Genomic DNA, 12,874 nt, shown 5'->3' with positions numbered 1-12,874 from the left:
ACCAAGTCTTTAAAATATTTTCTTGGATTTTCAAATTCTATTTGAGTTGTGTCTCTCTTAGAATTAAAAATGTCGAGCAAAGCGAGACCAACTTGCTCGTAAATAAATACAATTTAAAAAATAGAGGCAACTCACTGGTAAGTGCTGCTATTTGAGCTATTTTTAGAACAGGCCAGCGGGCGACTCATGTGGTCCTTACGGGTTACCTGGTGCCCGCGGGCACCGGGTTGGTGACCCCTGCTTTAGAGTTAAGAAGAGGATGAAACAAGCAGCTTGCTAGCTAACTCTTCTAGGCCCTCATGTTTAAACAGCACGCACTGGCATGTACAATACAAACCCTCCATTTAGTTACTCATTTCTGCTCACTGTTGTGGCAGTTCAACTGTGTGGGAATTGTTGTGGGCTTTTTGTTGGCTGGGGGCGCTCTCTCCAAACACCATTTAGCAGAACGGGCTAAGGTGTTGGCGCCGGAGGGTGTTTACTTCACCGCACGGCGTACACCGGTGTGAGATGCGAGGTTGGAGGAGACTCATTGGGGTCATTCGGCGTGCATTGCTTGCTTGCACAACAGGCACCCGGAAGGCTCCCACTAAGAACGGTTCTTGCTTTCGGCGCGTCAGACTAATTGAACACCGAAAATGGTCATGGTTATAAAAGGTGTAAGCTTTCACAGCATGGTAATAAATGAGCTGGTGACTATATTGTTTTCAGTCAACATTAATTATTTTATTTCCAGTAGGTGGCATAATAATTTGACCATACTACATTATATCGACGTATTAATTGAAATTCATTTTAACCCTAATGTAAACAAACGCCCTCTCCCCGCCAATCCAAGTCAGGCCTGACGGTTAAACAGGCGCTCACTCGCCGGCCAATCAGTCCGTCAGATAGCATGTTAGCTCCGGCTGTTAGCGGCTAACTAACTAGCCGCTAGTTAGCCAGCAAGCTCCGGGCGAACATCCGGGGCACGTCGCTAAAGGCACAAACAAACCGGCGCAACCCTTCAGCCTCGCACAGGGCACATGGCGGTAAACAAACTCCAATTTAACACACGGAGTAATTGACAAAGTCGTAGGTTTATCGGCGTCAACTTACGTGGGCGCTGAGAGGATTGTGTTGGTGAGCGTTCATCTCTCCCTGTGCAGGAACACTCCCACGATGACGTCATGTGGCGTGCCCGGCGTCGAAACACTCAACAGTGGAGGACAGACTGTGCGATACAAACACAACACTACCCTATGTTTATGTTTCTTCATCCACTTAACACTACCCTATTATATTTATGTTTGTGTGTACATCCACTTAACATGACACTATTACAAATATGTTTATATATCCACTTACTACTACACTATTATATGTATGTTTATACAGCCACTTAACATGACACTATTACAATTATGTTTATACAGCCACTTAACATTACACTATTACAATTATGTTTATACAGCCACTTAACATTACACTATTTCCTTGAATTGCCGCCGGGCGCTAATTAATTTAAAACCTCTTCTCACTCCTGCGCTTACCAAAGGCATGCGGTAAAAGTAAGCATTCGCTAATTATTTTATAACCTCTTCTTACCAAAGGCATGCAGTAAAAATGTGAGTGTGATGTAAGCTTGGACCTTAAATCCTACTGAAGAGCTCTAAATCTTCCTCCCTTTATGCGATTTCAAATTACCGGTATTGAAATCAGCCTCCTCCATTTTGAAAATGATGACAGGGGAAGTGTCTGTCACTCGTGACGTCACGAGTTTGACCAGGCGGTAATACTAAGCATGCGCTAATTATTTTGCGAAGCGAGTTTGACCCGGCAGTAATTCAAGGCAGGCGCATACTATATGCTCTGTGGCAATTAAAGGAAATACGGTATTTATGTTTATACTACACTTGCCAACCTTGAGACCTCCGATTTCGGGAGGTGGGGGGTAAAGCGGTGGTGTGGTTGGCGGCGTGGTGGGGTTGGGGGCGTGGTTAAGAAGGGAGGAGTATATTTACAGCTAGATTCACCAAGTCATCCATCCATACATCCATTTTTCTGCTACTTCTTCCCTTTGGGGTCGCGGGGGAGGCTGGTGCCTATCTCAGCTACAATCGGACGGAACACCCTGGACAAGTCGCCAACTCATCGCAGGGCCAACACAGATAGACAGACAACATTCACACACTAGGGCCAATTTAGTGTGGCCAATCAACCTATCCCCAGGTGCATTTCTTTGGAAGTGGGAGGAAGCCGGAGTACCCGGAGAGAACCCACGCATTCACGGGGAAGACATGCAAACTCCCCACAGAAAGATCCCGAGCCCGGGATTAAACCCTGACAACACAGGACCTTCGTAATGTGAGGTAGACGCACTTACCCCTCTGCCACCGAGAAGCCCATCCATCCATTTTCTACTGCTTATTCCCTTTGGGGTCGCGGGGGGCAAGCATGTTAGCATTGATTAGCTTGCAGTCATGCCTGATGAGCACTCCATCAAGTCAGTAACATCAACAAAGCACACCTTTGTGCATTCATGCACAGTATAAAACATTTGGCGGACAAAATGAGACAAAGGAGTGGAAGATTTTACATGTAAACAAACTGTTGCGTCCCAGTGGACAAAATGAGACGAAGGAGTGGAAGATTTTACATGTAAACAAACTATTGCGTCCCAGTCCACACTATGAGTTCAAAAACTGCTGAAGTTAGGACAAAACGATGTTCAACAAATACTCTCATCAGTGAAGCATACACACAAACATGTTTAACAGTGGGCGCTCTAACAATTTGGAAGGTTTGTGTCATGTTGGTCCTCAAACAAAAGAAGGATTTTAACCCATCTTTTTCCATTTTCAATCCTTTTTTAAAAATGCTCCAGGGAGCCACTAGGGTGGCACTAAAGAGCATGTGTCTCAAGAGCCGTGGGTTGCTGACCCCTGGGCTGGACTATAAAAACAACACATCCATAAACATAGATGCATATGCAAAAGTGCAATATATTTATCTGTACAGTAAATCTATTTATATCTGCACCTTTTGTAAATGCAATCATTCTGATCTTTCATCCTGCACTGCAAGCTAATGCATCAAAATGTTCTTATCGGTACTGTAAAGTTCAAATTTGAAGACAATAAAATAAGCCCATGTTCATTTCAGACAGCTTTTGCAAACCTACCATTGTGCTGACTAATTTCTCTTGATCAAACCTTTAACATTCCACACTATGTATGATTCTTGGTGGTATCTGAGCGGATCAATATCCGTATGTATCGGAAGTGAAGAAGTATGGGACACTAAACGCTCACAGCATCCTTGACAGCATTTTTTGCAAGGGCAACTATTTGCCATCTGTCATTGGTAATCAATATAGGAACTTTTTGACAATTGGGGTTTCACGCTTAAAATTGCTGTCTTTGGCCTACTGCCCGATGGCTCATTTTCACTTTGACAAATGGAGGCAAACAGTTTTAGTATCCCTAGCATGGATGTTACATGCTGTAAAGTGGTCAAAGTGTATAAATATTTAAACCTTTTTCCCACTACTTTCATTTTTGCCATTTTTTTTTTGTTTATTTTTATATGCCACAGATAAGAGTTTGTCAACTTTTTGAGCAAAGACATTTTTTGCGTTGGAAAAATGGAGACCCACCACCACCACCAGCAGAAATCATTGAAAAACAAAACTCAGTTGTCAGTAAAAAGTTGTCACATTTGTTGGATATTAAAGCATAACCAAACATATCACTATAGCTCTTGTCTCAAAGTAGGTGTACTGTCACATCACGCCCTGACTTATTTTGAGTTGTTTGCCTTTTTCCTGTGTGTAGTGTTTTGGTTCTTGTCTTGCTATATCGGTGGCTTTTCCTCTTTTTTTGGCATTTTACTGTAGCAGTTTCATGTCTTCCTTTGAGCAATATTTCTACTTTGTTTTCGCAATCAAGAATATTTAAGTGGTTATCATTTGTGGGAACATTGTCATTTCATGTTCAGATTACTTTGTGGCCGCAGTCTTTACAGTCAGGTCAGTTTAAGTTTCGTTCTAGCCTTCCCAAAGGTTCAATGCCTTTTCTTAGAGGCACTCACCTTTTGTTTATTTTTGGTTTAAGCATGAGACACCTTTTTACCTGCACACTGCCTCCTGCTGTTTCTGACATCTACGAAGCAATTACTGTAGCTACCGGCTGCCACATAGTGATATGTAAGAGTTACACTGTTACTCTGCCGAGCTCTAGACAGTACAGACACAACACATTTGCAGATTATAATTACTGGTTTGCATAAAATATTAACCCAAATTGGTGAAATGACGTGTATGCTGTGGCTCAGTGGTTGAAAAACACTGCCATAGAGCAATAAAAAAACAAGCTGTGGGTCACAAAGAGCCTCAAACATCAGTCACGGGGCATGTACTCACACACCTATTGACTATGTCTTAAATCAGGGGTCACCAACGCGGTGCCCGCGGGCACCAAGTAGCCCATAAGGACCAGATGAGTCGCCCGCATGCCTGTTCTAAAAATAGCTCAAATAGCAGCACTTACCAGTGAGCTGTCTCTATTTTTTTAAATTGTATTTATTTACTAGCAAGCTGGTCTTGCTTTGCTCGACATTTTTATTTCTAAGAGAGACAAAACTCAGAATTTGAAAATCCAAGAAAATATTTTAAAGACTTGGTCTTCACTTGTTTGAATAAATTCTTTTTTTTTTTTTTTTACTTTGCTTCTTGGAACTTTCAGAAAGACAATTTGAGAAAAATACAACTTTAAAAATGATTTTAAGATTTTCAAACACATATACCTTTTTACGTTTTAAATTCCTTCCTCTTCTTTCCTGACAATTTAAATCAATGTTTAAGTATTATTTTCTTATTGTAAACTAAGTACATTTTAATTTAATTCGTCATTTTAGCTTCTTCAAATTTATGATTAAAATTCAAATAAATATTCTGGCAAATCTAGAAAATCCGTAGAATCAAATTTAAATCTTATTTCAAAGTCTTTTGAATTTATTTTAAAATTTTTGTTTTGGAAATTCTAGAAGAAATAATTTGTCCTTGTTAGAAATATAGCTTGGTCTAATTTGTCACATAATAAAGTGCAGATTGGATTTTAACCTATTTAAAACATGTCATCAAAATTCTAAAATTAATCTTAATCAGGAAAAAATATTAATGTTCCATAAATTATTTTTTTCTAAAATATTCGAATTAGCTAGTTCTCTTTTTTTTGGTTTAATTTTAAATTTTAAAGAGGCGAAATTGAAGATAAACTATGTTTCAAAATTTAATTTATTTTTTTCTCTTTTAAACCGTTCAAGTATTTCTTTTCATAATTTATTCTCTACAAAAAACCTTTCGTAAAAGGAAAAAAAAATGTACGACGGAATGACGGACAAATCTGTATATATAAAAAAAAAAAAGGGTATTTATTAAATTGAGCAAATTGGCTATTTCTGGCAATTTAAGTGTGTATCAAACTGGTAGCCCTTTGCATTAATCAGTACCCAAGAAGTAGCTCTTGGTTTTAAAAAGGTTGGTGACCCCTGTCTTAAATGAACCTAAAATATTTTTCAAATGTGGGACTGTAACCACTGACATTTTCAGTTCTACTGTATTTTGCTTTTAATCCTGCAGTGTTGATGAGATTGTAGCATTTGTATTTTTGGTTCATTTCTGTTTGGAGGGTTTGGATGTCGCTGCACATTTGCCTTTGGATTAAATTTTATTACTCGATTGAACTATTTCTGAATAACTCTTAAGAGGTTTTAACTAAACATGGATAACCCATAACTAACATTCGTATTTACTCTCAGTATAAACACTTGTGGGGTCTCACATTTGTTTTCAGAAGTATATTATAAAGTTTTCTGCTCATGCACTACTATAAACATTTATTTCATTTTACCATTAAAGAATGACTTAAAATTTCTTGGGTTTTTCCTTTGACAGTAATTTGTAAACTTCAATGGGACTCATTCAGACAACTGGAATCATGAATCACCTTTTATTTCCCAGGTTTTCCAAAAGTCCATTTTGTTAAATACAACAGGGGGGATGTGGGACAAAAACTGGCTGTGACCTTCCTGTGAAGCGTCACTTGTCACCAGCTCCTGTGTGACCGAAGAGAAGGGGTTTGCATTAGCGTGTTGCTAAAGCGATTAGCCTATGAAGGATGGTCGGCTGGAGGATTTGCAAATACATGCATCTTCTGAGGATGCGGGTAGTAGAGTGGCAGAAAAGGCGGCGGGTAGTAAAAAGGCTTATGTTGGCCAGGGAAATATTTCCCTGGAGGGTACAAAACTGGGATCTGGTAAGCCTGCGGCCCAGTCAGCTTAGGGTGGGTGTTTGCAGGACCAGGAACCGTTTGAATTTGGCCAGATGGTTGCCACAGCTGTTTTAAAAGTACTTTCTGAGTGGGGGCTTCTGTAGTTAGTGTAGCCTCCGTTGTAGTACTAGTCATAGGAGAGGTTGCTGGTTGGGAAAGCCACGGTGCCATGTGGAATTGAGGCACATAAGGAAAGCCATAATGTGGATGCAATAGGGCCGGGTGAGCTCCCGGGTGAGCTCCCGGGTGAGCTCCCGGGTGAGCTCCAGGGTGAGCTCCAGGGTGAGCTCCAGGGTGAGCTCCAGGGTGAGCTCCAGGGTGAGCTCCAGGGTGAGCTCCAGGGTGAGCTCCAGGGTGAGCTCCAGGGTGAGCTCCAGGGTGAGCTCCAGGGTGAGCTCCAGGGTTTTGAAGTTGAGCTTGTGTTGCGTGCCTGAGAAACCAGAGGTAGTGCGGCAACATCTCGTGCATAAACGGCGGCATTCCTTGGTGTTGCAAGTTCATTCCGGAATGCGGCGCCGAACGTAACTGAGGAGGTTTCAACCTCTGCGCAAATGCTTGAAAGGACGCCTCAGGGTGGGACACTAACTGGGGGTGATAACTAAGGGGTGTGGTTGTCGCAGGCGTTGGCTTGTTCTCTGGTAAAGAAGGGCACGTGACCAACAGCTCAACATCAGCCAGAAGTACTGACAGAGTATGCACATCATCCTGTATAAGAAAAGATGAACTTAACAAAAAGGTTAAGCTTCCACAAGAATGGCCTGCATGTTTACCTTTGTCTCTATGCACAAGCCTTTGTGATAGGGGGCAGTGATGGAAAGTCCTCCAGAGAATGCTTCTACAGAAAGTTCACAACTGCTGCACGTGGACGACAGGGAACTCCATGTGTCCGACACTGCAGTACAACAGGGGTAATTAAGTCTTGTACGAAACAAGTCCATTACAGTAGACATTCAGAGGGCAATACTAAAGAACAGTGGTTCTCAAATGGGGGTACACGTACCCCTGGGGGTATTTGAAGGTATGCCAAGGAGCAGGTGAGATTTTTTTTTTTTTAATGTTCTAAAAATAGCAACAATTCAAAAATCCTTTATAAACATATTTATTGAATAATACTTCACAAAATATGAATGTAATAAACTGAAAAGAAATGCAACAATGCAATATTCAGTGTTGACAGCTAGATTTTTTGTGGACATGTTCCATAAATATTGATGTTAAAGATTTTTGTGAAGAAATGTTTAGAATTAAGTTGATGAATCCAGATGGATCTCTATTACAATCCCCAAAGAGGGCACTTTAAGTTGATTACATCTATGTGTAGAAATATTTATAATTGAATTGTTTATTTTTCAGTAATTTTTTTTAAAATTATTTTATATCTTTTTTTTCCCCCAAATAGTTCAAGAAAGACCACTACAAATGAGCAATATTTTGCACTGTTATACATTTTAATAAATCAGAAACTGATGACAGTGCTGTATTTTACTTTCTCTTTTTCCAACCAAAACTGCTTTGCTCTGATTAGGGGGTACATCACTGAAAAAAGTTTGAGAACCACTGCTATAGAATGCAGACCTGGACTTATGTTAGAGTAGTCGGTGTGTATTGATCCACATTTTCCCTTGTGGTAATAACTTTTGGTACTTGCTTGTTTACATTTGGCATGCTAGCTTTTACCAGATAATAATCCATCCATTTTTCTACCGCTTATTCCCTTTGGGGTCGCTGGTGCCTATCACAGCTACAATCGGGCCTGGGTATAATATTTTGTCATTTTTCTAATGCCAACTGTAAGCATGCTATGGTTAACATACTGCTGTTTTAACTCACTTTGCTCATATTTCTTGTTGATGCTATCTAGCCAGCGTGCCAGTTCGTCTTTGACTCTTTAGCATTCTTTTTATTTTACAGTGCTTTAAAAATCAATCAATATATTTTACTGCTTTAAAAAAAAAAAAAAAAAAAAAAGGCTTCCACCCAAATGCAGCTGAGATAGGCTTCAGCGACCCCAAAAATGGGACAAGCGGTAGAAAATGGATGGAGGTTGAAAAATACCAAAATGGGCAAAAAAAATTGCTCTTATCTTACCCTGGATAAGACTAAAGGATATAAATACATGTCAACTAGGAAATTAGGATGCCAGCATGTTGATGAATGTTTACACACTACATTACCCAGAAGGCTTAGCACCATAGACAGGAAGTAGGTCTGAGTTATGTGAGGATGACAATTATGATCTGAGCAGTAAAGAGTTGCCTTGGTACAAGTTGTTGCTTTGTCTACACAGGAAAAAAAAAAACATAAGATTGGATCAGAAAGTTTGAGCTCCGCTCAGACAAAATCGATTGGCCAAAATATGCGGAGAAGTTACACATTGAACATAGTTAAATTTTGTGATCGCAAATTCCTGAGGATAATAGAGCTATGCTTCGGCACAAACTGTACACTGACTACTCCAAATCATATCCAAGTTTCAATTCTTTAGAATTGTCCCTCGGTGGGAAGTACCAAAAGGGCGCCCTTAAAATTGTGAAGTACTGTACATTGTAAAACGTAACTACCTTTCACTTTGACATCTTTTTCCGTAACACCTCCGATCTTGACCGTCATCCCAGTAGGAAAACAGGAAACAGAGGGTGGCATTGACATGGCAGGGCATGAAACGGTCATCGGTGTTCCCCATAGACGGAGTGGCAGTACATACTCACCGCCCTGCAGTGCAGATAAAAAAAAAAAAAGGCATAGCAAGTATGTAGCCGGAAGGATTGTCAGATTAGGGATGAAACCATATAGAAATTTCATATTTTGGTACTTGTGACCAAAATTATCACAATATTGTAAGATGAGCTCAAAAAAAAGGTACTCATACACACTAAAATCTTAAATATATATATTTTTGAGAACTAAAACATACTTTCTTGGCAGAAGAAAGATTGAATGTTGTTCCGGCTGCTTAAGAGCCATATTTGTATGAGTTTAAAAATGTTTCTTCCATTTCAAATTTGTAAACATTTTAGAATTACGTCTGTTACAAATCGGCACAGTGGAGTATAGGTCGATCACTTTGTGCCAAAACTGCACAGCCTATACGTTCAACAGACATACTGTATCTTAGTTTAGACCAGGGGTCCCCAGATTTGACTCTGGGGCCCACATTGGGTTAAAAAAAAAAATGGCTGGTGGCAGAGCTGTAAATAAATATATTTTGAGTGTGATGATGTCACGTTATTGATGGTAAAGATGCATTTTTAGACAATATGATTTGCCTGTGCGGCTAGGAGACAGAGTAACAAGTGGTAGAAAATGGATTAGAAAGGACAGATATTTTAAAAAATATATACAAAAAATAAATAAAAAACTTCAGACTGCCCTTATAGTTTGGGGATCCCTGGTTTAGACAGTTTATACAAGTTTAGATTGGGGTACAGAGTATTAACGGGGAAAGACTCTTGTTTTTAGGTTAGCACTGCTACCTCTGCATTTGACCCACCCCATTGTTCACCCCCCTGGGAGGTGAGGAGAGCACTGAGCAGCAGCCACGCCCGGGAATCCTTTTGGCAATTTAACCCCCAATTCCAACCTTTTATGCTGAGTGCCAAGCAGGGAGGCAATGGGTCCCATTTTTATAGTCTTTGGTAGGACTCTGCCAGGGTCAAGCAAAAGGGTAGTCAATCTATACTATCAGCGTGGTTATCAATCAGTTTTTGGATCATTTTATATAAAACAGTAATACTAACTGTCAGGCGTTATCTACATGATGAGAAAGTGACATCGCCAATGACTGGCCTGGCATACACATTACAGCATGCTTTCCACTTTCTGGAACAATCACTTCTATGACAATACAGCTGCTGGCTTCCTTACTTCTCCTTTCACATGTTTTTAACACCATGGTCCAGATGTACAAGCCTTTGTCTTCAGTAGATTTTAATTAGAGGAAAACCCTTGAGATGCAGCATCTCCTTTTCAAGGAGGACCAAAGACGTTTAAAATGAACACAACGTACAACTTGCACCACAAACAATTAGACAATCAAAAAGACAATTTTGCTCACTCACAACTCAAAATTTTCAATAGAATAATTCAGTAAAATAAAATAATGTTAAATTCCAACCAAGGACATACTACATACACTGGCATTCAGTTTTAAGAAACAAAAATAAATTTTGAAGGGACCAATGGTTGATTAAGAACCTACTAAGTAGCCCAGTAGAGTGTCCGCCCTGAGATCGGTAGGTTGTGAGTTCAAACCCCGGCAGAGTCATGCCAAAGGCTATAAAAATGGGACCCATTACCTCCCAGCTTGGCACTCAGCATCAAGGGTTGGAATTTGGGGGTTAAATCACCAAAAATGATTCCCAGGCGTGGCCACCGCTGCTGCTCACTGCTCCACCTCACAGGGGGTGATGGGTCAAATGAAGAGAACAATTTTGCCACACCTCTTGTGTGTGTGTCAGTCATTAGTACTTTAAAGACCTCAGAGAGACAGGCGGATGATTCCAGTCAAAGGGGGCTCTTGGTTATGCCAGTTCTTTACGCACAGTAAATGTAGGATATTGAGAGTGTCCTAGATAAACATGTTATTTACTTACCCGTCGGGTAACATAACATCCCTGGTAAGGAGCGTCCAAAAGTACGTCTCTGCGGGACCTCCTCACAGAAAAGCCACACTTGGAGGGCATTTTAGAGACTGGGATGAGAGTTCCCTCACCTGTTTCCCAGACAACAAGACAAAAGCGTTGATAAAGACCCACCACACTACCAGCCTCGCACAAAACCTACCGCTATCCACTAGAAAACGAGGCGCTCTGACCCGTTTGACCCTCAGCGTCATGGCGTCGTCGCCACATTGCACAGAGTGATCCATGCGCTTGAGTTTGGCATTCAAAAAGCTGTTAAGCGCTGCAAACAAACACAGGAAAGATGAGAGAAGTTCAGAAAAATAAACACACGCGTTGATGCTCGTACAAACAAATATGGGATATTCCGCACAACTCACCAACATTGGATTCTGATTTATTGGTATTGTCCAGGGTGAAAGTGAGCGAGCCATGCCGTGATGGTCCCTCACGAGACAAAACATTGCTGAATTGAAGCCGTCCTCTTTGGCCCACATGAGGAGAAGATTTTGGCTCGACTGTTCCTCCGTGACACATTCGAATCAGGAGGAAACACAAGGCGGGTGCTTGCCAATACATCACACTTGATATGATTCTTCTCGCTTTCTCAGCACTGAGCACAGATGTCCAAGCGTGCAGCTCACATATAGAGGCCTTCGCAGCCTAATTGGTTGGCCAATCACAGCACAATGGAGAGACACCTGCTGGAGGTGTCATTGATTGTTTTCAGCAATTCATGTCTTGGCCTAACTCGGTATATGCCAATTGCACTTGTGGCCATGTATTGTAAGCGCATAAACAAATAAAAGGGGAAAAAATAGATTAAATAAAAAAAAAATATTAGATTTATAGGATGAAATAGGATTATATTAAATGAGGCTTTTTTTTTATGATACTGATACTTGTAAAGGTATGATATAAAATACCCAAATTAAAATCATTATGTGTAATTCTGATAGGACTATCAAATCAATGATATAATGCATTTTTATGTTCTATTAATTAATTATTTCTTAACCATTTACCGTGCACAGTTATATGTTTGTATATACATATTTGTTTCTAATGAAATTATTTATTAGGAATTTATTCCATCCATTTTCAACCGAGCCCCAGGTGCATGTCTTTGGAAGTGGGAGGAAGCCGGAGTATCTGGAGGGAACCCACGCAGTCACGGGGAGAACATGCAAACTCCACACAGAAAGATCCAGAGCCCAGGATTGAATACAGGACTACTCAGGACTTTTGTATTGTGAGGCACATGCACTAACCCCTGTAGCACCGTACTGCCCTCAAATTACAGATTACCTGTATGGGGTTTGAACTCAGTACCCCTGTATCAGGAACCCACAGTGTTTACCATTGAGCTATGCTGGGTCCCAAGTCCGGTCTCATCACAATAAAAACTTGCTGTGGTAAGAAGCCCATCCATCCATCCATTTACTACCGCTTGTCCTTTTTGGGATCGCAGGGGGTCGCTGGAGCCTATCTCACCTGCATTCAGGCGGAAGGTGGGGTACACCCTGGACAAGTCGCTACCTCATCGCAGGGCCAACACAGATAGACAGACAACATTCACACTCACATTCACACACTAGGGCCAATTTAGTGTTGCCAATCAACCTATCCCCAGGTGCATGTCTTTGGAGGTGGGAGGAAGCCGGAGTACCAGGAGGGAACCCACGCATTCACGGGGAGAACATGCAAACTCCACACAGAAAGATCCCTAGCCTGGGATTGAATACAGGACTACTCAGGACTTTCGTATTGTGAGGCACATGCACGAAGAATATATGTTGAATCCAAAGGACTTAAAAAGTTCCACAGTAAAAGGTAAATTGATTATACTTGTAATAGTGCTTTTCTACTTTGACACTATTTCCACAGTCACCCATTTATACACACATTCCCGCACTGGTGGCGGGAGCTGCCATTCAAGGCCCT

General features: G+C 40.9%; 2 protein-coding genes across 3 annotated transcripts in view; both read right to left on the bottom strand.

Annotated features, from left to right (window-relative positions):
- tmcc1b (transmembrane and coiled-coil domain family 1b) overlaps positions 1-1,605 on the bottom strand; it is a 38,430-nt gene extending 36,825 nt beyond the window's left edge. For both annotated transcript variants that reach the window (XM_061874265.1, XM_061874264.1), the window contains exons 1-2: positions 1,588-1,605; positions 1,099-1,213 (exon numbers count right to left, since the gene is read on the bottom strand). The gene's annotated coding sequence lies outside the window, so the exon portion shown is untranslated. The remainder of the gene's footprint in view (positions 1-1,098; positions 1,214-1,587) is intronic.
- Positions 1,606-5,976: 4,371 nt separating this feature from the next.
- On the bottom strand, positions 5,977-11,580 carry LOC133534939 (uncharacterized). The gene is made up of 6 exons (XM_061874263.1): positions 11,311-11,580; positions 11,094-11,213; positions 10,904-11,022; positions 8,873-9,023; positions 7,082-7,203; positions 5,977-7,016 (listed from the first exon to the last, which is right to left on the bottom strand). The coding sequence occupies exons 1-6, from the start codon at positions 11,507-11,509 to the stop codon at positions 6,150-6,152; spliced, it is 1,578 nt and encodes a 525-aa protein (XP_061730247.1). The 5' UTR covers positions 11,510-11,580; the 3' UTR covers positions 5,977-6,149.
- Between the last annotated feature and the right edge of the window lie 1,294 nt (positions 11,581-12,874).

Source organism: Nerophis ophidion, linkage group LG16 (assembly GCF_033978795.1).
Source record: "Nerophis ophidion isolate RoL-2023_Sa linkage group LG16, RoL_Noph_v1.0, whole genome shotgun sequence".
Classification (NCBI taxonomy): Eukaryota; Metazoa; Chordata; class Actinopteri; order Syngnathiformes; family Syngnathidae; genus Nerophis; species Nerophis ophidion.
This window is presented reverse-complemented; position numbering and strand designations above follow the sequence as displayed.

Excerpts from the sequence above, each read along its gene's own strand:
- LOC133534939 (XM_061874263.1), bottom strand. The coding sequence starts at position 11,509 with ATGTATTGGCAAGCACCCGCCTTGTGTTTCCTCCTGATTCGAATGTGT. Across the intron at positions 11,023-11,093 it reads TCGTTTTCTAGTGGATAGCG|GTGAGGGAACTCTCATCCCA; the intron begins GTAGGTTTTGTG and ends TCTGGGAAACAG. Across the intron at positions 7,204-8,872 it reads AAAAGATGTCAAAGTGAAAG|TGTCGGACACATGGAGTTCC; the intron begins GTAGTTACGTTT and ends GTTGTACTGCAG.